We start from the raw sequence: 26,240 nt of genomic DNA on the forward strand, positions 1-26,240 counted from the left end.
TGAAACACTGATAAAATTTTAAATCGAATAATGGTTCAAGTATGTGTTCTAGTTTGGTGTCTGCTGCTGTGATAAACACCATGAACAAAAGCAACTTTGGGAGGAAGGTCTTATTTCTTCTTACACTACTTCCATGTCACAGTTCATGTCAAAGCAGGAACTCAGGACAGGAACTGGAGGCAGGAACTGAGGCTGAGGCCACGGAGGATGCTGATTACTGGCTTGTTCTCCATGGCTTGCTCAGCTTGTTTTCCTATACAACCTAGGACCACCTGCCCAGGGGTGGCACCACCTGCAGTATGCTGGGCCACCCACATTAATTATTAATCAAGAAAATGTCTCCACAGACATGCCCATAGGCCAGTCTAATAGAGGCACTTCTTCAGTTGAGGTTCCCTTTTCCTAGGTAGGTCTGGCTTTTGTCAGCTTGACAAAAGCTAAATATCACAGTTGACCATTTATCATCTTGAATCACAAACACATCACTGCCCAACCATAATCTTTCTTCCTTGTTTATCCCAAGAGCTCATGTTAACATCACAATATAAAACATAGTTTAACTTTAAAAGTCCCCACAGGCTTTTAAAAATTCCAACACTTTAAAAATCCAAGGTCTCTTTAAAAAAATTCAGTCTCTTAACTGTGGACTCTTTAAAAATTTATGCACTTTTTTATTTGAAGAGAGAAGAACCAGGACACAATAATACTCAGATTAAAGTAACAAACTCCAACAGTGTAAATCGCTCATTGTCCATCATCTAGGATTTACTCATAATCTTCTGGGCTCCAAAGGTCTTGGGTAACCCCACCCCTGTAGCTTTGCCATCATAAGCTCATACAGCTTTTCTCATAGGCTCTGGTTGGCTCTACTCCATGGTCCTGACGTCTCCAACATGCTGGGGTTTCCATGCAATTGAGGCTGTACCTTCACCAGTGGCCTCTCCTGACCTCTCTTCAGGGAGACTCCAACCCTGCCATGCAGTGCCAGCCCTCAAATACTCTCTATGACTCCTTTATGCCTTATGTGAGACTCTTACACATTACCAAGCTTGGCTACCAGCTTGAGATGCAGCCTTGTCCTCCATGGACCACAGCTTCTGTGTCTGACCCTGAGAAATTATTTCCTGGAAAAGATCACCTCAAGGATGCTCTCCTCTTATTAGTCACAACTAATTTTTCAGCCCCAGATAACCCCAATAAAACGAAGTTTCAGTTCCATAGATTCCTAATCCAAATACATGACGCAAATATCCTCGATAGAATATTTGAACTGACTCTCAAGATTCCCTCTAAAATTTCACGAGTCAGGCCTTCATTATCTGCTTTCCCTTCAGCATTATCTTCCAGCCTCCTGCAGAATAGCCCATTAATTGCTGAGAACTCAATGCTTTATCTCTCCCAGAGCTCCCAAAGCTTTCACAGTCTTCCAGAAGACAATCCAAGGCATAAATCCACATGGTCAGACCCATCATAGCCAGACCCCCATGTTCCTGGTACCAAACCATAGGCAAAAGCAACTTGGGGAGAAAAACATTTGTTTCAGCCTACTATTGTAGGTCACAGTCCATCGTTGAGGGAAGCTGAGGTGGGAACAGATGCCAAGGCCATGGAATAGTGCTGCTTACTGGCTTTGTCTCCATGGCTTGCTCAGCTTGCTTTCTCAGACAATCCAGGACCACTGCTCAAGGGTGGCACCACCCACAGTGGTTTGGACCTTCCCACATCAATCATCATACAAGAAAATGCCCCACTGACTCGCCTGCAGGCCGGTTTGATGAGGAAATTTTTAATTGATGTTCTCTCATCCCAGATGACTCTAGTTTGTGTCAAGTTCACAAAAAACTAAACAGCAACATATGTTTTCTTTCAGATTTCTAAAAAAGATCTTTTGTGTGTGTTTGATATGTATATATATGTATATGTAAATGAGTGTGACATATGTGTGTATGTGCACATATATGAGTATATGAGGTACCTAAGTGTGTGATGTGTGTATATGTGATCACATGAATGCCACAGCACATGTGTGGATGTCAGAGGACCATTTGGGGTGTCAGTCCTCCCATCCACCTCATTTAAGACAGGATCTCTTGGGTTGGCCACTGCTTATAGCAGGTCAGCTGTCCTAAGGACTCTCTCCTGTCTCTCCCTCTAAGCTCAGTCATCCAGTGCTGAGATTACAGATGTGTGTTTCATGCATGTTGGGGATCTAACTCCAATCCTCACTCATGCTTGCCCAGTACATATTTTACCCACTGAACAAGCTCCCAATCCCTACAGACCTTTAAATATAAAAATTTCATATCATTGTTTCCATTTCTTAAAACTTGTCTTAAAAATCAAAATTATCTTTATAAAGACTGAATGCTTAGAGAATAAAAAAAATAGACGTTCCTACTGGACTTCTGATGTAGTTATCTCTTTACTCAGGGCAGGGGAGAATGACGAATGCAGTTCCCTTGCTTTGATTAACTCAGCATAGCAAATTTACATAATCTTAACATTTAAGAGGTGTTAATAGGGAGCTAGATATCAAACATAACAGATTGGACTATCAAATAGTGGTAACAACTCAAAACTAGTTAAAATATGTTCATGGATGTTTAATAACTGATTATGTAAATTATGTCTAAAATTATAAAAATTTGACTTTTAAAAACTTGATTTAATATGAGTATGGTGATACATGCCTACAATTCCAGCACTCAGGCTAAATCAGGGGGTCTAGAGTTCAAGGATATCCTGGCTACATTGTGAGACCCTGTCTGAGAAAGAGGTTGGGGGTTGATTGAGTGAGGAGAGCAGATTGGTTGAGAAAGATTTAAGTTAGACTCCAAGTCATGGTTCATAGTCTTCTCATTATCAGAATAAAAATCCTTAAACGTCACCATGACACATGTGCTCTCTGGCTGGTCTCTTAGTCCAGACAGATTCACTAACATTTCAACAATTACAACTTCTGGGAGTTTCCAAACACACTGTGAGTCAATTTTGCCTCACTAAAGAACCAAAGCCTTCATCACTATTATTATAATCATCATTATTTTGTGACAATATTATGTATTACAGGGTGGCCTTGAACTTGCTGTGTAGTCAAGGAGGATCTTCTAAATGCTGTGATTACAAGCATACACCCCCTATCCTGGCTTTTCTTTCTTTCTTTTAACCGTTTTCTCTCACACACTGCTGTGTGCTTTGCTGTTTAATCCATTAGGTGATGATGTGTTCAGGAATGTTAAGATCTATGTTGTGATCTTGTTTCCCACTCAGAGCTAGCCTGATGGTGGATTTCTAAGAGGTCTTTAATAAAAAGACTAAGTAGATCAAGTCATGTACCAGTGGGGACTTTGCAGACACCTTGTAGTTCTCATTTGTTCCCTCTTCAGCGCCATTAGCTTCGTTCAGCCTGCTTCACAACCAGACCCCTGGTATCCTGAGCCTCAGTCCCTCCCCAGATTTCTGTTAGTGTTCCTGTAGACTGTAGAGTCAGGTCTACACCACCACTTCCAGACGCACGTTCCTCTCAGATTGTATAAGGGACATCGAGCGTCATCGTTCTTGGCTTTTATTCTGGAAGAAAGCAGAAAGGTCAAGTTTTTCAGTAAAGCAATTTCATGTGTTTGACAAGAAAGTTAAGTACTTACACCTTCACGATGCCCTTCTCAGGCTCCAGCAGAGTCTTTAATTACTTTTCCATTAGTTCTTGTCAGCTGGTTTGTCTGACTAGATCATAAAGTAGTGATTTTGAATCCAGAGAATTTGATCTTAGCCTGAGTCAACCAACATTTCCTGAATACTCAATTATGTATAAAAAAAACTAAAGGTCTAGAAAGTCAGGAGTGCACAAGGTTGAAATGCTTGTATTCCGGGGAATAGGGGCTAACACATGCCCAGCTGATCATAATATTTATCAAATACAGTATGTGTGGAAGATCATAGCATAAAGGGAAGACTGTAAGGAAGGCAAGAGGATGCCAGGGGTTAGAAACTGGGAAGGACTTTCTGGATGTCATGGACCTGAAGCAGAATGCAGAATGCACTAACAAAACACGCCTAGCTTCGGTAAGCCCTGTAAGATTCCTGATGTTCTTTTACTGAGTGTTTTTTTTTTTTTTTTTCTCAATGCTTTTTAGGCAGCTTGGATTTTGAAAGCACGAGCACTGACTGAAATGGTGTATATAGATGAAATTGATGTGGATCAGGAAGGGATTGCAGAAATGATTCTGGATGAAAATGCTATTGCCCAAGTCCCACGTAAGTACTCATTTAGTTATGTTAAAGGAAGGATACAGCATATAAGAGGAATGTGTGTGTATACATATTTTTCTATTTTATATAAACACATGTATAATAGGATTGCCTTAGAGTCCAAGTCAAGGTCATAATATAAGTGGTATTAGAGAATGATATAATATATGGTGGTTTGCTGGTAATTTATTAGTTGTTAAGATCTTTTCCTCATTGACTTGCTAAAATATGTGAATTCTGGACACAATCTTTTATTTGTAGACATATGTATGAAAAATAATTAACTTTAGAGTCTAGAACCATTGATGTAAACTTTAAAGCCTGCTGATTTTGAATCAGAATGCAAGCTCTGCTAACAGGGTGACCTGTTGATTCCTTGGGCCTCTGTTAACAGGCTTAGCCCCAAACCTACCTTCTAGATTCCTTGTGGAGACTGAATGATCGATCACATGAATCATATGCTAGGTGCTCAGCTGTCAGAACACTGAGTTCAAGACTGGAGTCATGGGAGAATTCTGAGTGCTTGTGAGAAAACCCCAAGAAAACAAGACAAGAGTCTTGTGACCTCCGTTTCTTCAAAACACAGACTTGTTCTTGGAATGTGTTGTCCTGCTCCTCCCAGGTGTAGCAGAAAGTAGTGAGTTGACTTCAGCTGTTGCTATTCATGTGCCTCTATGGAAAAACACGTTTTTGCCACATGGGGCCTGTCCTGTGATTGAACACCTTACTCATGTGATTCTTCCTAACCCTCCGAGTATAAATTGTCTGATGCCCTGAATAAAGTTGGCTATTGCATGAGACTTTAGTCTGCCCCATTTTCAGGCCCCGCTCTCCTAGGTTCATGCCACCAACGAGAGTGGTAAAGGTGAGCCTCAAACACATTTTCTCAAAGCATTTCCTCCTATAATGTCTTCTTTCCCAGGCCAGGACAAGTCTGAAAATTAAATTGCTAAGTGTTTCTAAACATTCCTAAGTAATACATAAATTGACTACCATCCCACCTTGTAGGCCCGGGCACATCTTTGAAGCTCCCTGGAACTAGCCAGACAGGAGGACCAAGTCAGGCTGTCAGGTCTGTATTGCATTTCATTCCTCTGTCTCCAAACCCTGACCAAATATGTCCTTGGTTGATCTTATTTGTGTTACAATTGTCAATCGCCACAGGCCAATCACTCAAGCTGGAAGACCCATTACAGGTTTCCTGAGGCCCAGCACACAGAGTGGAAGGCCGGGTACAATGGAACAGGCCATCAGAACACCCAGAACTGCCTACACAGCACGACCTATCACTAGCTCATCTGGAAGATTCATCAGACTAGGGACGGTAGGTTCTGTCAACTTTCCCAGAACCTCATATTACCCAAGTAACTTTTTGCTCCACTAGTGTTACAGTGGAGAATTAAATGGAAATTCTGAAGGTAATTCTTGTTGCTTTATAATTTCTATAAGTTACTGTAATCTTTTTGCAGAAGAAACTATGTTTTAAGAGAAAGTTTTCAATTTCTTCTTCTCTTTCTTTCCTCTCACAGGCTTCCATGCTTACAAGTCCTGATGGGCCCTTTATAAATTTATCTAGATTGAATTTAACAAAATATTCCCAGAAACCTAAGTTGGCAAAGGTATGTGCTTCAAAAGATTCTAAGTTATGAAGTAATGATAGAAGTATGATGACATGGTTTTGTAGGAAATGGAGAATTTAGTTAATGTAACATGTAAAAATTCTCTTTGTTTTAAACCAAGTATAATAATAATCAGTCAGAAATAAGTTCATGTGTAATTATTATAGGTAAATCCTTTCCTCTGGTTAACAACAATATTTTACAACAAAGAAAGCAGAGAGGCAGAGTCATCTTTGCAGAATGAAACTTGAGGTTGTCTGTATGTGGATGTGTTCATTTTTCAGTTTGGACTATTCTTAGAAAAATAATTTTCAACTCTTGTATGATATAAGGGTGATCAAAAGGATAGGAAGCATACGTATGCTTAATTAATTATTAACTAGGCTCCTCAGTATTACTCAAGCCAGATGGCAGCCAACAAGGCAGCTGCCTTAATAATTCTCCTCCCGTGGAGTATTCTCTTAAAGAAAGAGAGAATTAGCAGCGGAGAGGAGGTGGGTGAAGGAGAAAGAGGGGAGAGCGGAGAGAATAACAAGAACCTAGAAAAATAAAAGCATAGAAAGGGAGATGTTCAGGCTTTACCATTGTGAAAAACTAGGGCGTGAGGGGTCTTGGGAGATCCTGCTCAGCTGGTAAAGTGCTTGCCTCACAAGTATGAGGGCTGGAGTTTGTTCCCGCAGGCTACGTAAAAAGCTGGATATGGGCCAGTCAGATGGCTCAGTGGGAACAGGTGCATACCACCAAGACTGATGACCTGGATTCAAACCCCAGGACCTACGTGGTAGAAGGAGAGAACTGACTCCCCTAGGTTATGCTCTGATCCTCTTCATGTGTGCTGTGACATGCATGTGTATGTGTACATGCATGTGTTCACACACACACACATATAGATAAATAATGTTTTTTAAAAAAGCTGAGTGTGGTGGTGTGATAATTAGTTTTAATTATCAACTTGGCATAATCTAGGATCTCCTAGGAAGAGTCTTAATGAGGAATTATTTGGATTAGGTTGACTGGTGGCCATATCTGTAAGGAATTGTTTGGCTTGTTAATTGATGTAGGAACCAGCCCATGTGATCAGCACCATTCCCTAGGCATAGGGTCCTGAACAGTGTAACAGAGCAGATAGCTTGCTAAGAGTAAGCAAGGGTCCAGTGTTTATTTTTACTCTACTCTTGACTATAGATCTAGTGTTTTTAGTTCTTGCCACAACTTTCCTGCACTAATGCACTTAACCTGAAACTGTAAGTCAAATAAATACTTTTCTTCCCTAACTTGCTTTTTGTCAAGGTATATATTTTCAGAAATGAAAGTTGAATAGGTGTCTTGCTGGCCAGCCAGCCTAGCCTAATCAATCATTGTGTCCCAGGCCAGTGAGAAACTGTCTTAAAAAACAAGGTGGGGTTGGAGAGATGGCTCAATGGTTAAGACTACTTGGTGCACAGTCATGGGGACTGGAGTTTGGATTCCAGCACCCACATAAACTAGGTGTCCCACTCATACATGTACTTCCAATTCTGAGGTGGGTAGAGATAGGACTTCTAGGGCTTTATAGCTTCCATCTTAGTCAAGAAAAGCATAAAGTCCAAATTCAGGGAGAGGAGATCCTGCACAGAGGAATAGGCAGGCAGAGTGATAGAGCAGAATGTCTAACACTTACCTCTGGCCTCTGTGTGTGCAAACAGGTGTCCTCCCATCCCCATCCCCCACTTCTGCCACCATTCTTAGATGCACACACAAATAAATCTGAACAAAACCGAAGTGGGTGTGCTTGACTAAGAACAACAGTTCAGGTTGTCCTCTGGCTGGCTTCCACATACACACAGCCCCTAAAAGCAAAATGAAATAAAACCTCAAACTTCTTGGGGAAATACCTTAAAATAAATTACACAGGAACACTTACTTTTCTGAAAACTCATTTAATTCTAACCCAGCAAACTCAGCAGAAATCTGTGAACTTTCGAGTTCTGAGTTCGATCGTTCCTGATTGTTGTCATCCTGAGGTAAATAAGAGTGGAATGCCATTTGGTGGACTGTATCAGACCAGAAAAGTGCCACTGACTTCTTCAGCTCTGCTCTGGCTGTAGTCAGTGGCATTTAGTAGACTGTAAAGCTTTAGTCGGTTCCCTTCGTGAGAATAGAGTAACCAATCTGCGTTCCTGGGAATACCCGGTTCCCTCACTTGAGGCGGCTAGCTGACCAGTTTTCAGTGAAGGAGTGCAGCCAATGGAAACATTTCCCTCTGTGTAGCGCTCTGCTTAACACTTATATTCCACGTTGTTTCAGAAGGAATACCCAGTTTCCTATGTGTCAAAATAATATAATAATCTCTATAATAAAAAGAGTATACAAATTGGGTGAAATCTTCATGAACATCATAAGTCTTTAGGAAATAAAATGAACTTCTTTTGTCTTGTTTTAATAAAATAATGTATATAACATAAAGGAAGAAGGTTCAGTTCTTTGAACTTTCCAGTTTATTGTCTATAAAAACAAAATTTACTGTGAGTTGCAGAATTTTAAAATGGGTTATTATGACAAATGACAGTCACATTTATTATTTACCAGTTCCTAACACTTTAGAGTATCCTGTGCTTCGGCATCACCTAAGTTTTGAGTTTTCATATAACAATAACAAAGTGTTTTATTAAAATAAAACTGAGTGTGTTTTGACATTTTGTCATTTTCAGGCTTTATTTGAATATATTTTTCACCATGAAAATGATGTTAAGATGGTAAGTGATGAATTCCTGTTGTTTTCTTTCCTTGTAAAAGCTTTGGAGCTTTAGATTTTGAAATGTTCTATTTCTTTCCTTAAAAAAATGAAATCATTAAAAATTGGAGGATCTGAAAGTTTCAGTTTCAGTGAGGACATTTATGTAAATATAGAAATGATAAGAATTATGCCTGGTTCATAGATTATGTAGCTATCATTAAAGGTTGAGATAACGGAGACTACCATAGCCTGTTACAATGTATTCTTTATACTAATAGTACACCTGCTCCATTTTGTTTTTTAGACCACAGAGTATTCAAAGTTCACTAGCATGCATTCCTGCCTTCTTCTGCCCCTCTCTCACATGAGGATTTCAAACACACAAAAGTAGAAATAATAACTTAAAGAGCCCATGTTACTCACCACCTGGTGTCAGCTATAGTCAGTTTTCACGGTAACTTCTCACAAATGAATTTTGAGATTATATGCATGTGACTTTCCAAATTTGCTTCACTTTATATAAGCCAGTATGTAGGTGAGGAGAACACTCACAAAGTTGTTTAAGTCAAATGAAGTCAGTTCTGTAATATCTGCTAAGTTTCCCCATTTTCTTATCAGTCCAGAAAAACACTATGTTCACATGTCAAGTGTTCAGGAAAATGCTTTCTTGAGTTGTGTTTTCTATGCATCAGCCTAATTCATTGCACAGGACAAGCTAATGAAAATATGTCAGTGCACCTGTCCATTCGAACTGAGAAAAGAAAATTGATGTCAACCGGTACTGGGTGTGGAGGTGTACATGTGCGGTCACAGCACTCAAAAGGCTGAATCAGAAGAATCCTGAGTTTAGGACTAGTCTGAGCTACAGAGTAAGACCATGTGTGAAGAACAAAAACAAACAGGAGTTGATCTCAGACTGAAGGCAGCCAAGGGGAGACCTAGACGATGAGCGAAGCTGGGAAACATCCGCCGAGTGAGCAGGGTTTCAAGGAAGGAGGCGAGAGAAATGTAAGGAAATGGGGAAGCCCTGAACAGAGACTGGACTGAGAGCTGAATAAGACTTATCTTCAAAAAAAACCGATGGCACCAAAGAGACAGTTTAAAGAAACGACTGAACTTGATGATAGGTTTGATGTGATGTTGGGGGCAAAGGAAGGGGACACCAGTCAGAGCTGCCACCTGAGGGTGCTCTGCGGGTGATAGCTTTACTAACAGACATGGGATCGACTCATCAGTTTATAAGAAGTAATATATTGACCCAAAGAGTTTTGTGTTTGAAATGATGGAAGGCTGTCTGGGTGGAGATAAATTGCATGCACTGAGGAGTAGGGTACAGGTATCCATCTAAGAGCCTAGGCTGGATACAGAGAATGTGGGACTCACCTGTGATGAAGAAGTTAAGTGTGTGGTCACATAGGGAGCAGAGGAATCTTAAGGTTAGCCCACCAAGAAACCATGTGCATTTCTATAAACAGAACCCAGTGGTTTCACTTACTGTATAGCTCCAAGAGGCTTTTAGTGGGATGATATGTAACACCATCTGAATCCACTCCATTTAATAGGTGAGCAAATTTCTAATTATTAAATTGTCACAAATCTGTTTTTAGAAGGGTTTCTTTTTTATTTTCAGAATCAGAATCTTACTGTGTAGTCTAGACTGACCTCAGACTCTCACTCCTGCCTCTGGCTGCCAAGTGCTAGGATTACAGGTGTGTACCACCACATCTGGTTTTATACTCCTGGGTTTGTGAAGAATAACTCATTTACTGAGGAGATATCTGTTCTTTTATCCAATGTCATTCTGAGTGACACAGCATGCCAGTCACCGTTTTAGTCCTGAGATCAAGGACAGAGGGAGGCAGGCCGACCCAAGTCTTTGCTCTTTATATTTATACCTGCAAATTATACTCTCATTGACCTAGAAATAGAAATGCAAGAAGGGCCTCTCTTCCTTAATTACCTGTGTAATTTAATAGTAACGATGTGTGGATCTGTGCTACATTTCCAAAATCAGAATCCCCAGGGAGGCTGGTGACTCTGCGGTTATTAAGAACTCCACAGGCAATGTTAGTGTTCAATGATGATTTGGAACTACTGCTGTAGAGTATGTTCTGGAATTATAGAAACACTAAAAAACATTTATTCAAATGTAGGAAATGGGGGTTGAGGACCCTTGGCAGCATTTGAAAGCTTGAATTCCATATAACAACCTCACCAGGGGAGGAAGTTCATTAAAAGAAATTAGTAAATTAATAGGAAAAAAATAGCAAAATGACCTTTAAATACATCTCAGGAACAAGAAAATGATGCAAAATCTTATTGGGAACCAGAGTCTTCCATTTATAAATTTTATAAGATTATGCTCATGAATAATGAAAGACTTAATATATTCAAAACAAGCAGTGCTGAACAAAATGTGAAACTCTTTGCAGTAGATCTCTTTGAATCATTGAATGACAACTAAGGAAGCTTGTTTGGGGACATTGTTTTAGACATTGGGTTGATGAGTTATTAAAATTTAAGCTAGGGCCAGGGAGATGGCTCAGTAAAGTGCTTGCCTCACAAGCATGAGGACCTGAGTTTAATCCCCAGAACTCACATGGTGGTTGTGTGCTTATAATGTCAGTGCTGGGGAAGTGGAGGTGGGCACATTCCTGGGGGCTTGCTGGCCAGCCTACGCTAATAGGTTAGCCAGCCTAGAGACCCTGTTTCAGCCAAAAGGAAGCTGGCTCTGGCGGAATGATGCTCAAGGTTGACCTTTGACTTCCACGTGCGTGTACACGTGCACATGTGTACTCTCTCTCTCTCTCTCTCTCTCTCTCTCTCTCTCTCTCTCTCTCAAAGGTTAGAATTAAACTACTTCATGAGTTAGATTTGTGAAGCAATTGGAAGGTAAGAAAGTGGTTCTTATATACAAACAATATGGTGGCTAGAAGGCAAAAATGTATCTACGGGGTGACTTTAAATATTGCTTGTGATATTTTAAAAAAGATTATCTGAATCTTTAGAATACTTTTTCTGGCATATATGCAGTATATATGTGTATGTTCATATGTGTATGGGCACACATGCATGTGCCCGTGTGCATGTGCTTGCATACACTTGGAGGCCTGCAGCTGATGTCCAGTATTTTCTTTGGTTACAGTTTGCCGTATATATTGAGGTAGAGTCTCATGCTGAACCTGGAGCTTGCCATTCCAGCTAGTCTAGATATGAAGGGGATTCCCTGTCTTTGCCCCCCACACTGTCCTCCCCATGCCCATGATCTGAGATTACAGGCAGCTCACCACACACACCTAACTTTTACATGGGTCCTAGGGATCCAAACTCCTGGTCCTCATGTTTGATCAGATTTCCCCACAGAGCCATCTCCCAGCCTTAGAGAGCTTCTTACGGACATGGAAATGACCCAAGGACAGATAATGGGGGGAAATAGCAGGAAGCAGGTGCGGTAGAGATATAGTTTCTTGATGACAAGAAATGTAAAATAAAGGACTTTAAAATAAATATATACGGACAGTGTCATAAATCATTATAGATAATGTTATAAAGGGTATAATTTAGGAAATAGTGTGATAATAGGAAGCAGATAGCCATAAACACATTTGTTTAATTTATCCTGTGCTTTCAGTTCTCAAAAATCATCAGGAAAAATAGCTATATTTGCAATGATCATTATAGTATCACATATAGTAGCAAAAATACTTGGAATGTAAATGTTCAGTGCTGGAGGACAAATTTGATAATTTATAATGAACAGGAGAATGAACTTTTCATGCAGCCGGTAAAAGAATAGTTACCAAAATAATAAAAATTGCAAATATTTGTTTTCAAACGTTAAGTCAGAAAGTGTCCACTTCAGGTGTTAAACAGAATTATAACTAAATACAGGTGCACTTATACTTCAGAAGACACTTGGATGCATTCCTTGAAAACAGGTTTACAGTGTCTTCATCCCACATGTACTCCTGAATGCCAGCAGTGCATCAGTCACTTGGGTTACAGAAGTGTAGAAAGCAGGTTGGCCTCATGGCACCAGTGGAGATTAAGTCTCATTTTATATTCTTTTTTCAAACTTTTCATAGGTTTCCTGATTTAATAGCAAACTTTTGGTTTATATATTAGCTGTAAATTAAGTACCATGATAGTTTTAAATGCTCATAATTGGGCCCTCATTTTTTTTTTTCACGTGCTAGCCACTCTAGTGTAGAACACTCATGGAGGTAGCTCCTTTTGTTTTTACTTAGTGAAAAGTGCAAACTTTCCTGTTTGTACTTCTGAGATGAAAGGTTTAATCCTTAATCAAGTAAATTACTGAAGTTCTTGCATTGATCCTGTGATTGGCTGGAGGAATGCTGAGGCCATATGCCTATGACTATCTCCCGACCCTCACCAGCTTGCACGCTCACACACATACTTACTCATAGTGCTCTTTGGATCAGACTCTAAAATGTCATTTTAGATTTTATCACAAATGTTATTTTCCAAAAAGGATTTAGATAATGAGCACAAACGGAGCATTTTTTAACCTTTTATATATTTTGCAACTTTAGCTGGAAAAAGAAAAAAAAAGGGTTCTATTTTTTTAGCATGCTAATGATATCAGAGCTGCTTTTATATGCATTACTTTGGATGACCTTCAAATTTTTCAAAAGCAAGTATTTTGCATAAATACAGGAGATATTATAGGTAAATATCAAGAACTCTGAAGTGGCATTTAAATGTTAGGAAAGTAAAATTGATCTTTAATGTGACAACTATATTTCTGTCTTTGTGCCCCTATTTGGGGGGCACGATGACAAAACTAAAATAACATGTGGGCTGGTCATTTTATCTTTCTGTTAATAGGGAGAATGCTAGAGCGAACTATTAAGAGTACTGTGAAGTAGTATTTTCACTGTTAAGAATAAATAAAGTCACCGGGCGGTGGTGGCACATGCCTGTAATCCCAGCACTCGGGAGGCAGAGGCAGGTGGATCTCTGAGTTCGAGACCAGCCTGGGCTACAGAGCTAGTCCAGGACAGGCTCCAAAGCCACAGAGAAACCCTGTCTCAAAAAAACAAAACAAAACAAAAAGAATAAATAAAGTCAATCAGGTTAGATGGTTCAGCAGGTGAAGTCACCTGCCACCAAGCCTGAGATCCAGAGTTAATCCCTAAGCCCTGCATGTGGAAGGGAAGAACTGAGTTCTCAAAGTTGTCCTTTGATCTCCACATGTGCACCATAGCATATGCACATATACACACACACACATACAAGCATGTGTTCACATACAGTATGGTGGTTTGAAAGAAAATGGCCCCCATAGGGAGTGGCACTATTAGGAGGTGTGGCTTTCTTGGAGGAAGTGAGTCACTGTGGGCATGGGCTTTGAGGTCTCCTGTGCTCAGGTTACTTCCAGTGTCATAGCTCACTTCCTGCTGCCTGTAGATCAAGATGTAGGACTCTCAGCTCCTTTTCCAGCACCATGTTTGCCTGCATGTTGCCATGCTTATCTCCACGATGATAATAGACTAAACCTCTGAAACTATAAGCCAGTCCTGTAGTTAGAGTTTTCCTGCCTGGCCCAATCAGGACAAATCTCTCTTACCCGCCAGTCCCACAGTGGCTCAGACCCAACCAAGAAAGCACACAGAAACTTACATGGTTTAGAAACTGTATGGCCATGGCAGGCTTCTTGTTATCTACTTCTTCTATCTTAAATTAACCCATTTCTGTTAGTCTATACTTTGCCACATGGCTTGTGGCTTACCAGTGTCTTTACATGTTGCTTCTCATGGCAGCGCCTGGCGGTGTCTCCCCTTACTTCCCAGAATTCTCTTCTCTCTTGTCCCGCCTATGCTTCCTGCCTGGCCACTGGCCAATCAGAACTTTATTTACACAGAGCGATATCCACAGCACAGTCCCAATTAACTGTTTTCCTTTTTGAGAGTCACTGTGGTCATGGTGTCTCTTCACAGCAATAGAAACCCTAAGACACAGAGTAAAATTGAGCTGAAAGAAACTATACTTATTCTTTTGTTCTTGTTACCTACATGTATATGTTTAAGTTTTTAATGACATTTTCTCTCTGTTTTTGGCTGATAATTGTCAGTAATACATGTGGACTGATGATCTGGAATCTTTATTTCCACATGCTCTTTAATTTCAGCATCTTGAAGTTGTCATAACTGTAAACAAAATTTTAAAAGTTTTTAGTGTTTGGACATATTCACAGACTACACTGTCCAGATTTGCCAGAGTTCCTTCTACAGCTGGACTTCAACAAACTTGTGGATTTTTTTTTTTTTCTTCTTCTTTTTGGTTTTTTGAGACAGGGTTTCTCTGTGTAGTTTTGTGCCTTTCCTGGAACTCACTTGGCAGCCCAGGCTGGCCTTGAACTCACAGAGATCTGACTGCCTCTACCTCCCAAGTGCTGGGATTAAAGGTGTGTGCCACCACTGCCCAAACTTGTGGCTTTTAAAAGTGACATTTAGGGTTTTATATTAAATACATATTATTAGTAATAAATAGTGCTTAATATAGCTATTAATTACTCACTGTCTTAGTCAGTGTTCTACTGCTGTGAAAGGACACCATGACCGTGGCATCTCTCATGAGAGAAAGCATTAACTGGACTTTCTTATAGTTCAGGGCTTTAGGCTATTGTCATCATGGTGGGAAGTATGGTGGCACATAGGCAGGCATGGTGCTGGAGAAGTAGCTGAGAGATCTATATCTAGATCAGCAGGCAGCAGGAAGAGAGACATTGGGCCTGGCTTGGGTCCTTGAAACCCCAAATCCAACCCCCAGTGACCCATTTCCTTCAATGAGGAGGAAATTACCACGCCTCCTAATCCTCCTCAAGTAGTGCCACTCCCTGATGACTAAGTATTCAAATCTGTGAGCTTATGGGGACTTTCTTATTCAAACCACCACACTCGCTTATTTTTATATGTACGTAATAATTCCGATCACTCCCCTTTCCATCCCCCTCATCCCCATCAGCCCCTTTCCTAGATTCATGGCTTTGGTGTTTGTTTTATCATCTGTTGATTTTAACTAAGACCCTCTGTGTAATAGCTGGAGTTAGACTCTCACTGGAATGTGGAGGGGTCACCAGGGGTCACACAGCTTAAGGCAATGACTTCTCTCTACCTGCCCCTATCAGTAGTGAACAGCTCGGCAGTGAGAGGTCGGGCCCCCTGGGTCCCTCCTTCATCCATGCCTGGCTGTTGATGTTCCTGTTCTTGTGCAGACACAGCATAGGGATCTACAGCAGCTGTGAGTTTGTGATTGCAAGAGGCATGTCTTGACCAGGACATGACATTTTGCAGCCTTTTCCCTGTCTTACAGCTCTTACAGTCTGCCCCACCCCTTCCACAATGTTCCTTGAGTCTTAGAAGTGATGACGTAAATGTTTGTTAAGGGTCTGGCACTTGAACGTCCCCCTCTTCCTCAGCCCTCTTTGTAGCCATCAGTTTCCATGCTCACCACTATTCATGAATCAGAATTTTCAGGAAATACAGGTCTTATGCCACTACTTAAAATATTTTAAACACTAGTAGTTCTACACATAGAAATGTCTTAGTTTGGGTTTTTATTGCCGTGAAAAGACACCATGACCAGGGCAACTCTTATAAAGAAAACATTTAATTGAGGGGGCTCATTACAGTTCAGAGGTTCAGTCCATCATGGCAGGGAGCATGGTGGCTTGCAGGCAGACATGTGCTAGAGCTGAGAGTCCTTACATCTTCATAGGCAGGCAGCAGGAAGTCAAATGACTGTCACACTGAGTGGTTTGAGAAAAAGACCCCAAAGCCTGCCCCCACAGAGACACACTTCCAACAGAAGGTATGGCCCAGATTGAAGGTGTGCCCTCCAGCCTCAAGGTCTGAAAGGCATGTGTATCATCCAGCCTCCTCCAACAAGACCACACTTCCTCTAACAAGCCACACCTCCAATAGTGCCACTCCCTGTGGCACACATTCAAACTACCATAAGGAATTTGTTTGGTTCTTAAGCTATTTTCCAAACCAGTCAGAGGTAAGGACTCCAGTTAATGAGCTGAGCAAGCCAGGCTCCAGTGCCTCTTGTGAACTCAGTGGCATTCCTGAACAGCGGAGATGGAAAGAAGGCATATTAGTTACTTCTTTGTTGCTGTAACGAAGCACCAAGACCAAGGCAACATAGAGAAGAAAGAGTTTATTTTGCCTTGTGGTTCCAGAGGGTCAGAGTCCGTAATGGTTGATTGGAGGTAGCAGGCAGCCATGGCAGCTGGGACAGGATGCTGAGAACTCATGTCTTTAACCGTAAGCACAAAGCAAGGAGAACAACTGGAAATGACTCTCAGAGCTGGCCTCCAGTGACATACTTCCTCCAAGAAGGCCACACCTCCTAAACCCCCTCAGACAGTGCCACCGACTGGGAACAAGTACATAAGCCTATAGAAACAGTCTCCTTCAAACGCCCACAAAGGGTCTCCCTGGGGGAGCGCAGGGGTCTTCAGAAATCATCACAAGTATTCTTGTCTAATTCAGCCCAAGTCTTCATGTGAATAAGAATTGCTAAGATGTAACTTTTTCCTACCATTTTTATTGTCTCGGCAATTTATATTTCCCTTAATTGGATTATCAGGAACATCTGGTTCCTTCATAAGAAGACTTGATTCAGGACTGTATCTGAAGGCTACCCGTCATAAGCACTGAATATAAATTTAGGAAGTCAGGGTACATAAGAAGCATTCAAATGGAAGCTTTTCCTAAAAACAGTAGAAGGTCTGTGTATATTAAACATGGAGTGAATATGATCTATTTGCTGAGAAAGGGCTTAATAAAGATTGAGTCAGAGTTAATATGCATAGATATTTACAGTACATGCCTGATTAGACCCCTCTAAAAATGTAAGTTTCTCAGTGTTTCCAGAGACAATACCACTTGAAGTCATACTTCTCTCTCTTCATCTTCACTTTTACTTCTGGCTAGAGGGGAAAAAGAAAAATAAGCACATGAAAGTATAATCATATGTAGCTTGTTTTTAATTTCCATAGCATTCAAGTAGAGATGTTGATTTTTTAGATCCATTAGAGGCTCAGCATGGTGACACCATTCCTGGATAAGTAGTTTGCATATTTAGAGGTCTCCCCTGGAGCAAGAGAGATAGAGAACAAATGGAAAAGTAATTAATTTTGCAATAGGAGGTGGAGGGGACTTTTCTGGCATTCATTTCAGAAGAGAGCTGGTATTAAAGAGGACAGTAATAGGGGATGCATTTTGAGATAATAGAAGTGAAACACCCAGTGTTCCTTTAATGGAACTGTTGGCTCTCGTGATTATATTAACACTGACTCTGAATAAAGCAGTTCCAACAATGAGAAGGCAAGTATTAAAAACCAGAATTCTCAGTTAACTGATAACTCCAGTTCGATTCACTGAATCTTTATAAACCTTTTAGATTTCTGGGAACTTCACAGTTGTGTAAAAACGTACCCCCTTTCTCCTCCGTCGAAAGGTTTTCCTTCCTCTCTATAAAAATCCCCATTCTTAATTTGTTACCTCTTGTCTGATCATGGGAAAGCATGGGAGGAAAAAAATAGAAAAGATGGTGGAGTGGTGGCTGAGGTCATACTGCTCTTGTCGAGGCCAGAGTTTAGTTCCTATTCCCACATCCAGAAGTGTACAACCACCTGGAACACTAAGTCCAGGGGATGTGACATCTCTGGCCTCTGCAGGCACTTACATACACACACACACACACACACACACACACACACACACACACACACACAAGAATCTTTAAAAAAAAAAAAAAAGACATGGAATAAATAGTTACAATATGGAGAAAAATGTTAATTACTAGAAGGTAACTTGACATCAGAGCTATAGAGTTGTGATCGTTGAAGGCAGCAGTAACCCAAATACTCAGACTTCTTTGCCTCTTCTGTGTCATCCCAAAGCCCCTTTCTTTCTTGTTCTGAATTCACGGTGTGCTTCCTAGCATGGAGGTTACAGGTATACAGTACCATCCACAGCTGTTCCTGGGGACTGGGGGTCTGAACTCATGCCTCATGCCTGCACAGCGAACACTTTACTCAGGCTCCATAACAAGCCCATGCTTCACTCTTCCTCTGGTGTAACTAGACATTGAACCTCGGGTTGGTCATGCATGTGAGGCAAATACTCAACCCCTGAGCAATGGCTCCTGCCCTTCCAAACCACTTTTCTCTCTACTTACTTGGTCCTTCTTTATCTACATCTGTGTTTAATGGAGACTACTGCTGGACCCATCTTACATACAGAAAGCTTGACATCACTGAGTTTTGAGGCATTTTGAATCTTTAGAGAGTAGATACGAAGTAGGAAGAGAGTAGAATCCTAGTGTTTTAAATTTCAGTTCTGTGCCTTGTCTATTAAAATTGTATTCTAATTTATTGTGCATCTGCTTCCCTTCGACCAGTGTCTCCAACTTTGGCGCTGCCAGCACCCTGGCCTGGAACTAATTATTTAGGGGAAATTGTGGGGCCATCTGGAAACTTGGGCAACCTGAGTTTCTATCTAATTTCTAATACATGTTTTGATGGATGCTAATTATGTGGCTTATTTAATTATTTATCCTCCTGCCTGTTTTGAATTGTTTTCAAAGGCTTTGGATTTGGCGTCCCTCTCCACGGAGCATTCTCAGTACAAGGACTGGTGGTGGAAAGTGCAGATTGGGAAATGTTACTACAGGTAAAAACCTTCATCATCAAATATGATAATGAGAAAAACCAACTCTCCCCATGAAGCAGTGACAACCTGGGCTTATTTGAGCAAATGTTTTTTGAGCCATCACATACGGCAGTAAGAACTGGTACCCTGAGAACGTCACACAAGGAAGCTGAGGTAGAGCTTGGCTGTGATTTTTGTCATGAGCTGGTTAGTGACAGACCTGGGATTAGAGCCCAGTGTGCTCACTTCGGTCTGTCCTCCCGGCTCTCAGTTCCTCACACAAATGCCCCCCCCCCCCCCTGTAGGGCGCCCTGTAGACAAGAGTCCCCTTGTCTGTGCTTTACTTCATCTCGCTTGAGACTCGGGACAGCTGGAGGTAGCTGCTCAGTTAGGGAAGATTGAGCCTGGCCAAGGTGAAACAAGTTGTCTAAATTCATGGAGCTGAGAAGTGATACGCCAGAATTTCAGTTTCATTTTCTGGTTCTGATTCTTTTATTAATACTTTGTTTATTTAGTTCAGACAGAACTAAATGTCACTATGTAGCCCAGGCTGGCCTCGCTTTTCCTGCCTCAAGCTTTGAAGCGGCAGGATTAGCAGTCTACCACACTCAGCTCCTACTTCCATAACCCTTATTATTTTTCTAGGACCTGAATATTTTTTTAAATGTGCTTAATGTTTAAATACATCCAAAAGAAAACAAGCCGAGAGGTCAGCCAAGTTGTTACTAATTTTAGTGCCATCTGAAACTTGCTGCTGATATTCAGAAAATGTAGAACCTTTGGGAAAGATGGACAATTCATCTTTTATAATGGTAAATTGCTCTTTATTATTAAGAATCAAATAGGCGTCAGCTATTGTGAGCAACCATCAGCATTTCAGACCAGTGCTCTGTGAGGAAAAAGAAATTAATGGCCTGGAAGCATGCTTGCCGCTCTTGTGGAAATGAGGAGTACTCTCCATTTAGACATCTCACATACAACTCTGAATCATTTTTTCCCACTGATAAATTGAAAAGTGTTTTGTACTAGAAGATAATGCGAGAACATTCTAACATTAAAATCTTATGACTTTATTTCTTAAAGACAGTTTTAACATCTTGAGCTTCCATACAAAACCTTCAGACATGGTTAATAATTAAAGGAAAGCATAACTCAGACTCTTTGTACTGCCCATAGACGATGCCATTTATACGAGTGTGTCTTCTTTCAAATGAATGCATTTTATCATCTTAAGTTATTGTTCTGTTCTTCAGAACATCTTTACTATGTGTTCATTCATTTATACAGTCACCCACTTAGCCAAATATAATGAGCAATCACTCTCAAATGGGACCACAAAGATTTATTAGACTGTACTTTGAAATGCTTAGACAGACACAAATAATTATCATGATGACTCCTATTATTATGGAAGCAAAGGCACGGCACACTGGGAACCCAGAGAAAGAGCTTGTGATGTCAACTGAGGAAATCAAAGATGCCTTACTAGAGGATGTAGTCTAAAGATGGCTCCAGCCTTTGTTCCTGGCCTCTGTGTCTCCTGCCCCTATCTCTGCACTCTCGAGGTTCCTCTCCTACCCAACCCCACTCCAGGGCCCTAATTCTGGACATTTTATTATCACTTACTACAGTGGTTCCCAACCTTCTTAGTGCTGTGGCCCTTTAATATAAAATTATTTTCATTGCTACTTCATAACCATAATTCTGCTATTGTTATGAATCATAATGTACATATCTGATGTGCAGGATATGCGGTGTGATATGCAACCCCTGTGAAAGGGTCCTTTGACCTCCAAAGGGGTCGTGGCCCACAAGTTGAGTACCACTTCCTTACTAGCGGGCATTGTAATGTCTGCTGAGCTCTCACAGTAACTTCTCTGCTGGGTGTTCTGCCTCCAGTCTCTCATCTCATCAACCCTGCCTGAGTATAGTTAGGGGAGCTGCGCACAGACAGCTGCTCTGGGATTCCTTGATGATCCTCCGTTCGGCCCGTTAGTGTACTCTAATGCTGTTGTCCCAGCCTAGCTGCCTTCCCGTATCTCTCACTGTTTGCCTTGTTATGTCCTTTTCAGTTAGACCAGATTCCTAGGCCTGGCCCTAACGTGCTAGCCACTTCCTGCCTCTGAGCTCAGGTCATAGTTGCTTCCCCCTGGAAACGCATGCCAGCACACATCTTATCCAACAGTTGAATCGTCACCCACTATTCCCTTGATTTACTCACTTTCTACAAGTAATTTTTTCCTTGGCCATCGAATATCAGCCATGTTTAGCCCTTGTCATCGCTTTAAGGATGTGCTTATTATCCTCTTCATTTTCACATCTCTTTAACATGGTGAAGTGTGGTACGGCGATGCCTCGCACTTCTGTTGAGTTCATTGGCAGGGAAAAGGTTGGCAGCTGTTGGGCACTGTCTCTGGACTCTGATACTGGCTTGAGTCTATGAACTTGACTGATGTGTCTTTTTTTTTTTTTTTTTTTGGTGTGTCTAAATGTGTTTTATAAAAGTGTGTGTGTGTGTGTGTGTGTGTGTGTATGTAAGAGAGAGAGAGAGACAGAGACAGAGACAGACAGAGACAGACAGAGACAGAGAGACAGAGAGAAAGAGATCAATCGAAAGAGAGAATGTGTGCATATGTGCATATGTGAAGGCCAGAGGTCAACTTCAGGTTTCCTTCCTTAGTTGTGCCTCACACCTTTTTTTCACACCTTCTCTTGGTCTGAGGCTGGCCTGTTGGGCTAGGCTGCTTGTCCAGAAAGGTCCAGTATCCACCCACTTGTCTCTGCCTCCCCAGCATTGGAATTACACGTGCATGTCACGAGGCCCAGATTTTATGTGGGTTTGAGGGATTGAACTCAGGTTCTCATGCTTATATTTCAGGCACTCTACCAACTGAGCTATCTCTCATTCCCTAGACATCTTTGACTATGGCCTACTCCATTCTTTTGTTCAATAATTCATGTGGCAAATTCATTTTATTTTTTTATTATTCCTGTTTCTCAGAACTTTGGGGTGCTTTGATAATATTTCATACATAGTCTATGAAGTGGATGGGACCTTTGAAGAGGAAGGGGCTTCTGCCTTATTACATGCCCTCTAACTTTACACTAATCTGTTGAAGCCACCTTACATCACTGTAGTGCCCTCCTCCAGCAGCTGCTAGTGTATCATCTACACCAATGCTTGAAGTTTAGATCAGGAGAAAAATGATCAAAGCTCTTCTTCCCAGCCTTTATGTGACATTAGCACAATGGGGAATATTGTAAATAATTTTCAGTTTATTTCACCAAAAGTATATCTAAGTCACTCATAGAATGCTAAGAATGAGTAGTTATCAGAAAGCATAGCTAGTGTGCTTCAGTGATTGTCCTGGTGGGAACAGTGCTTCCCGGGCCACAGACATTGACAGTGACATCAAGACCGTCACTTAGGCAAGGAGCAAGTTTCAGATTCACAGAGCAGGCAAGCTACTAAGGGCAAAGGAAAACAAGGTTTGTACAAAAATGATGATACAGCTGTAGCATGCACGTGGCAATTGTCACTTTCATTAAAATAGTATAGGGGTAACTAGCGGGGGGCAAGGGGGTTGTCTTAGGAAGGAGATGTTTTCAAAGAAACGAAGTGCAGCTCCACAGCTATCCAGGTCACTTGCCATATGTGCAGCTGATCGTAAGCTCTCACAGTGGTGAACTGACGTGACCCCGTTAGAGACAGCTCTTGGTCCTGCTGCAGCTAGGTTGTCGCCTTTACACACCATCTGAGGCTTAGATAGCTCGTGACTATGGGAGACAGACAGGCTTTTTGCTAGCTTTTGTTAACACACATGTTACTGTCTGTGTGCACAGCATCACTTGCTTTGATATATGCTCTAGGATGAGATGTGTCTGTTCATATCCTCAGAGCTTGAAAAAAATTGTAGTGTTGATTTTTCAATTGAATGTCTGATTTTTGAATGGCCATTTCTAGGTTAGGAATGTACCGGGAAGCAGAGAAGCAGTTTAAGTCAGCCCTGAAGCAGCAGGAAATGGTAGACACGTTTCTCTATCTGGCGAAAGTAAGTAAATATTCTTAACTTGAGTGAAAACTGTCTTCTTAGGGTGCTGGCCATTGCATGGGGGAAATTTGCCAGTTCCTTCTGGAATATTTGGCAAGTTAATATGTTCAGACTTATTTTTTGTAGCAAGTGAAAAATAACATATGGAGGGTACCCACAGCACAAGGAGTTGATGGCTGTGGAAAAAGAAGAAAATCCCTTTGACAGATTGCTTATTAGGACAGAAGGAAATATCATAGATTCCCCACCCTGTAGGTAACAGAAAGGCATTTTCTACAATTTATTGTCTCAAACTGGAGCAGGTCATAGAGAACAAGGTCCCTTTGTTTTCGAAACAGGATTTCACTGTATAGTCCAGAAAGACTTTGAACTTGCCATCCTCCTGCCTCAGCTCCCTCGGTACCTGAGATTCCAGGCCTGTGCTATCAAACCCTGCTCTAAGAACATAGACCATTTCATAGATTGTTTTATAGGACATTAGTTACTCAGCTCTGAGCACAATTCAGTATAGGATGTTGTAGCGGGCTTGTTAGTAAAGACAGATTAATTTAATCCATGCAGCATCCCTACAGGACAAAAGTTTATACTTTCCTTTGTGCTGCTAAGGAAGATGAGACTGCAAGAGGCCAAGTTTTCAGCATCTCTGGGCTGTGAGCAGCAAGCATTCAAGTCCACTGTGCTTTGTGATATGACCTTGGCTCCAGTACAAGGTCCACCTAGAAGTTTTCAGTACAGATTGGACATTCCTAATCTAAATATCTAAAATCTGGAATGCTCCCAAATCTGAAATATACTGAATGAATATACTGTATGATGCTACAATTCCACACCTAATGTCATGGTATGTGTCACAGTCAAAATATGGGTGCAATAAAATGATTGTGTAAAACTTCCTTACATGTAGATGGAAAAAAAAAATCAATGAGAGGGCTGAAGAGATGGCTCAGCAGTTAAGGTGTTTGTTGTTTTTCAGAAAGTCCAGCTCGATTCCCAGTACCCACAGGGTGGCTCGCAACCATCTGAACTCCAGTTCCAAAAGATCTGACACCCTCTTGTGGTCTCCAAGGGTTCCAGGCACACACATGGTACACAAACATACATGCAGACAAACACCCATACACATAAAATAAAAATAAAAACTTAAAAAAAAAAATCAATGAACTTTATGTTTAGATTTGGGTTCCACAGTACTCCAGAATACCCCCCAAATCAGAAATTGAGAGCACTTCTGTGGTCAAGCATTTCAGAGAAGGGAAGCTCTACCTGTATTGGAATAAAGTCACCTCCTGAGCCCCATCAAGGCCACTTGGAAAGAAAACAGTGGATGAAGTGGTAGTTATTACACTCTTGTGACTTATCTGCAAAGACATTTCCAAGTTAAGAAGTGTGCTATGAGCAGGAAGAGGCTGTGAACTGCTCTCCTCTGGGCGTGACACAGCCCTTGAGTCATGACCTCATTGCAGTTACAGTTGCCTGCATGAGACTAAGCCTAAAATCAGCCAATCACGAATTGAAGGAAGGGCTCACAAGGCCACACACTCTCCACCCCGCTGAACTTTTGCCTGCTGGTATATTCCAGGGGAAGGACAGCCATTGTCTTCAGTTGGGTATCCATTGGTGAGCCCTGCAAGGCTCCACTGTGTAGCCTGAAACCCATAGTCACATGCATTGCCCTGGTTGAACTCAGTGGGCCTAGAAACAAACCAAAACGATGTGAATATCAGAGACTTATAGGGAGTGGAGGGTTGGTGTGGGAAGCGGGGAGATGTTCCCCGGACCCTTTCTTGTTCAGGTATTGCCCAGCCTTTGTGACAATAATATCCCCACAGTAAGCATTTCTTGGAGTGATAAATTTTATGTACAATGTCCAGATAAACTGTAAAGTCATTATTAGAATCTCATTATGTCTGTGGAAATTCCTACTTTAATTTCTGGGAGAAAATTTGTTTCTAATCAATAATTAAAACTTGTCACACAAATGCAATTATTTTTAAAACCAATGCAGTCATCTTATTGAAATATACCTTGCTTTTAGGTTTATATTATATTGGACCAACCCGTGACTGCTTTAAATCTATTCAAACAAGGCTTAGATAAGTTTCCAGGAGAGGTGACCCTGCTTTGTGGCATCGCCAGGATCTATGAGGTAAGGTTTGTATTATCTTAGAAGTTGGTGTAAAATTGAGATTGAGTGCTACTTTAAAAAGCTCATAGGCCCTGGGGTCCTAGTAGGGAGCACAGTTTATAACATGAAGATTGTTGGCTGTGGTTCAGCAGTGTAAGTGAGATTTTGCTGTGTGTTGTGTGTGTGTGTGTGTGTGTGTGTGTGTGTGTGTGTGTGTAATTCAACTAGGTTTTTTATAATGAAGTATTTTAAATACCCAGAGGTCAGTGATACAAGACATGAATTTAACTTATTTTTCCTGTGTGGGTAGCCTATTATCTCGCACACTTAACAATCCTTTCCCAAGATCTGTAACACCAAACATCTGTTTTTTCCATTTCTGGGAGATATTCCTAGAGCTTTCTAGTCTATTCCATTGGCCTATTTGTTCAATTTCATACTAGCTACATTTCTGTAGTTTTCTAATGGTCCCTGGTAGGCATGCCTTGTCAGGATTGCCTTCACAGTTTGGACTCTTACTTATTCTTAAACAGTTTTAGATTCATGTTTTCAGATTCTGTAGAAAAGTTCCATTGAGTTCTCTTCCCTGCTAATAATTAAGCATTACAATGATCCTGAGGCTAGATTAGGCAATCCTACTACCTGTTTTTTTTTTTTTCCTTTGTAGTTGAAATTTTATCTTCCTGCTCTTCCATATTGGTTTTAAGACTGATGTCTTGAGAACTATTTATTTTTAAACCTTGCAGGCCTAATGAATTAGATTTACAGTTAATATTTGATTGACAGGATGGGTAA

The 26,240-nt window shown here is 41.0% G+C and overlaps 1 protein-coding gene across 3 annotated transcripts in view; it reads left to right on the forward strand.

Annotated features, from left to right (window-relative positions):
- Window positions 1-26,240, forward strand: part of Ttc8 (tetratricopeptide repeat domain 8) — a 62,358-nt gene that overhangs the window by 17,948 nt on the left and 18,170 nt on the right. For all 3 annotated transcript variants that reach the window (XM_036206441.1, XM_036206443.1, XM_036206442.1), the window contains 8 exons: window positions 4,134-4,254; window positions 5,257-5,320; window positions 5,413-5,572; window positions 5,778-5,867; window positions 8,558-8,602; window positions 19,204-19,289; window positions 23,233-23,320; window positions 25,356-25,466. In XM_036206441.1, coding sequence (XP_036062334.1) covers window positions 4,134-4,254; window positions 5,257-5,320; window positions 5,413-5,572; window positions 5,778-5,867; window positions 8,558-8,602; window positions 19,204-19,289; window positions 23,233-23,320; window positions 25,356-25,466 — 765 coding nt within the window. The remainder of the gene's footprint in view (window positions 1-4,133; window positions 4,255-5,256; window positions 5,321-5,412; window positions 5,573-5,777; window positions 5,868-8,557; window positions 8,603-19,203; window positions 19,290-23,232; window positions 23,321-25,355; window positions 25,467-26,240) is intronic.

This window comes from Onychomys torridus, chromosome 14 (assembly GCF_903995425.1).
Source record: "Onychomys torridus chromosome 14, mOncTor1.1, whole genome shotgun sequence".
Taxonomy (NCBI): Eukaryota; Metazoa; Chordata; class Mammalia; order Rodentia; family Cricetidae; genus Onychomys; species Onychomys torridus.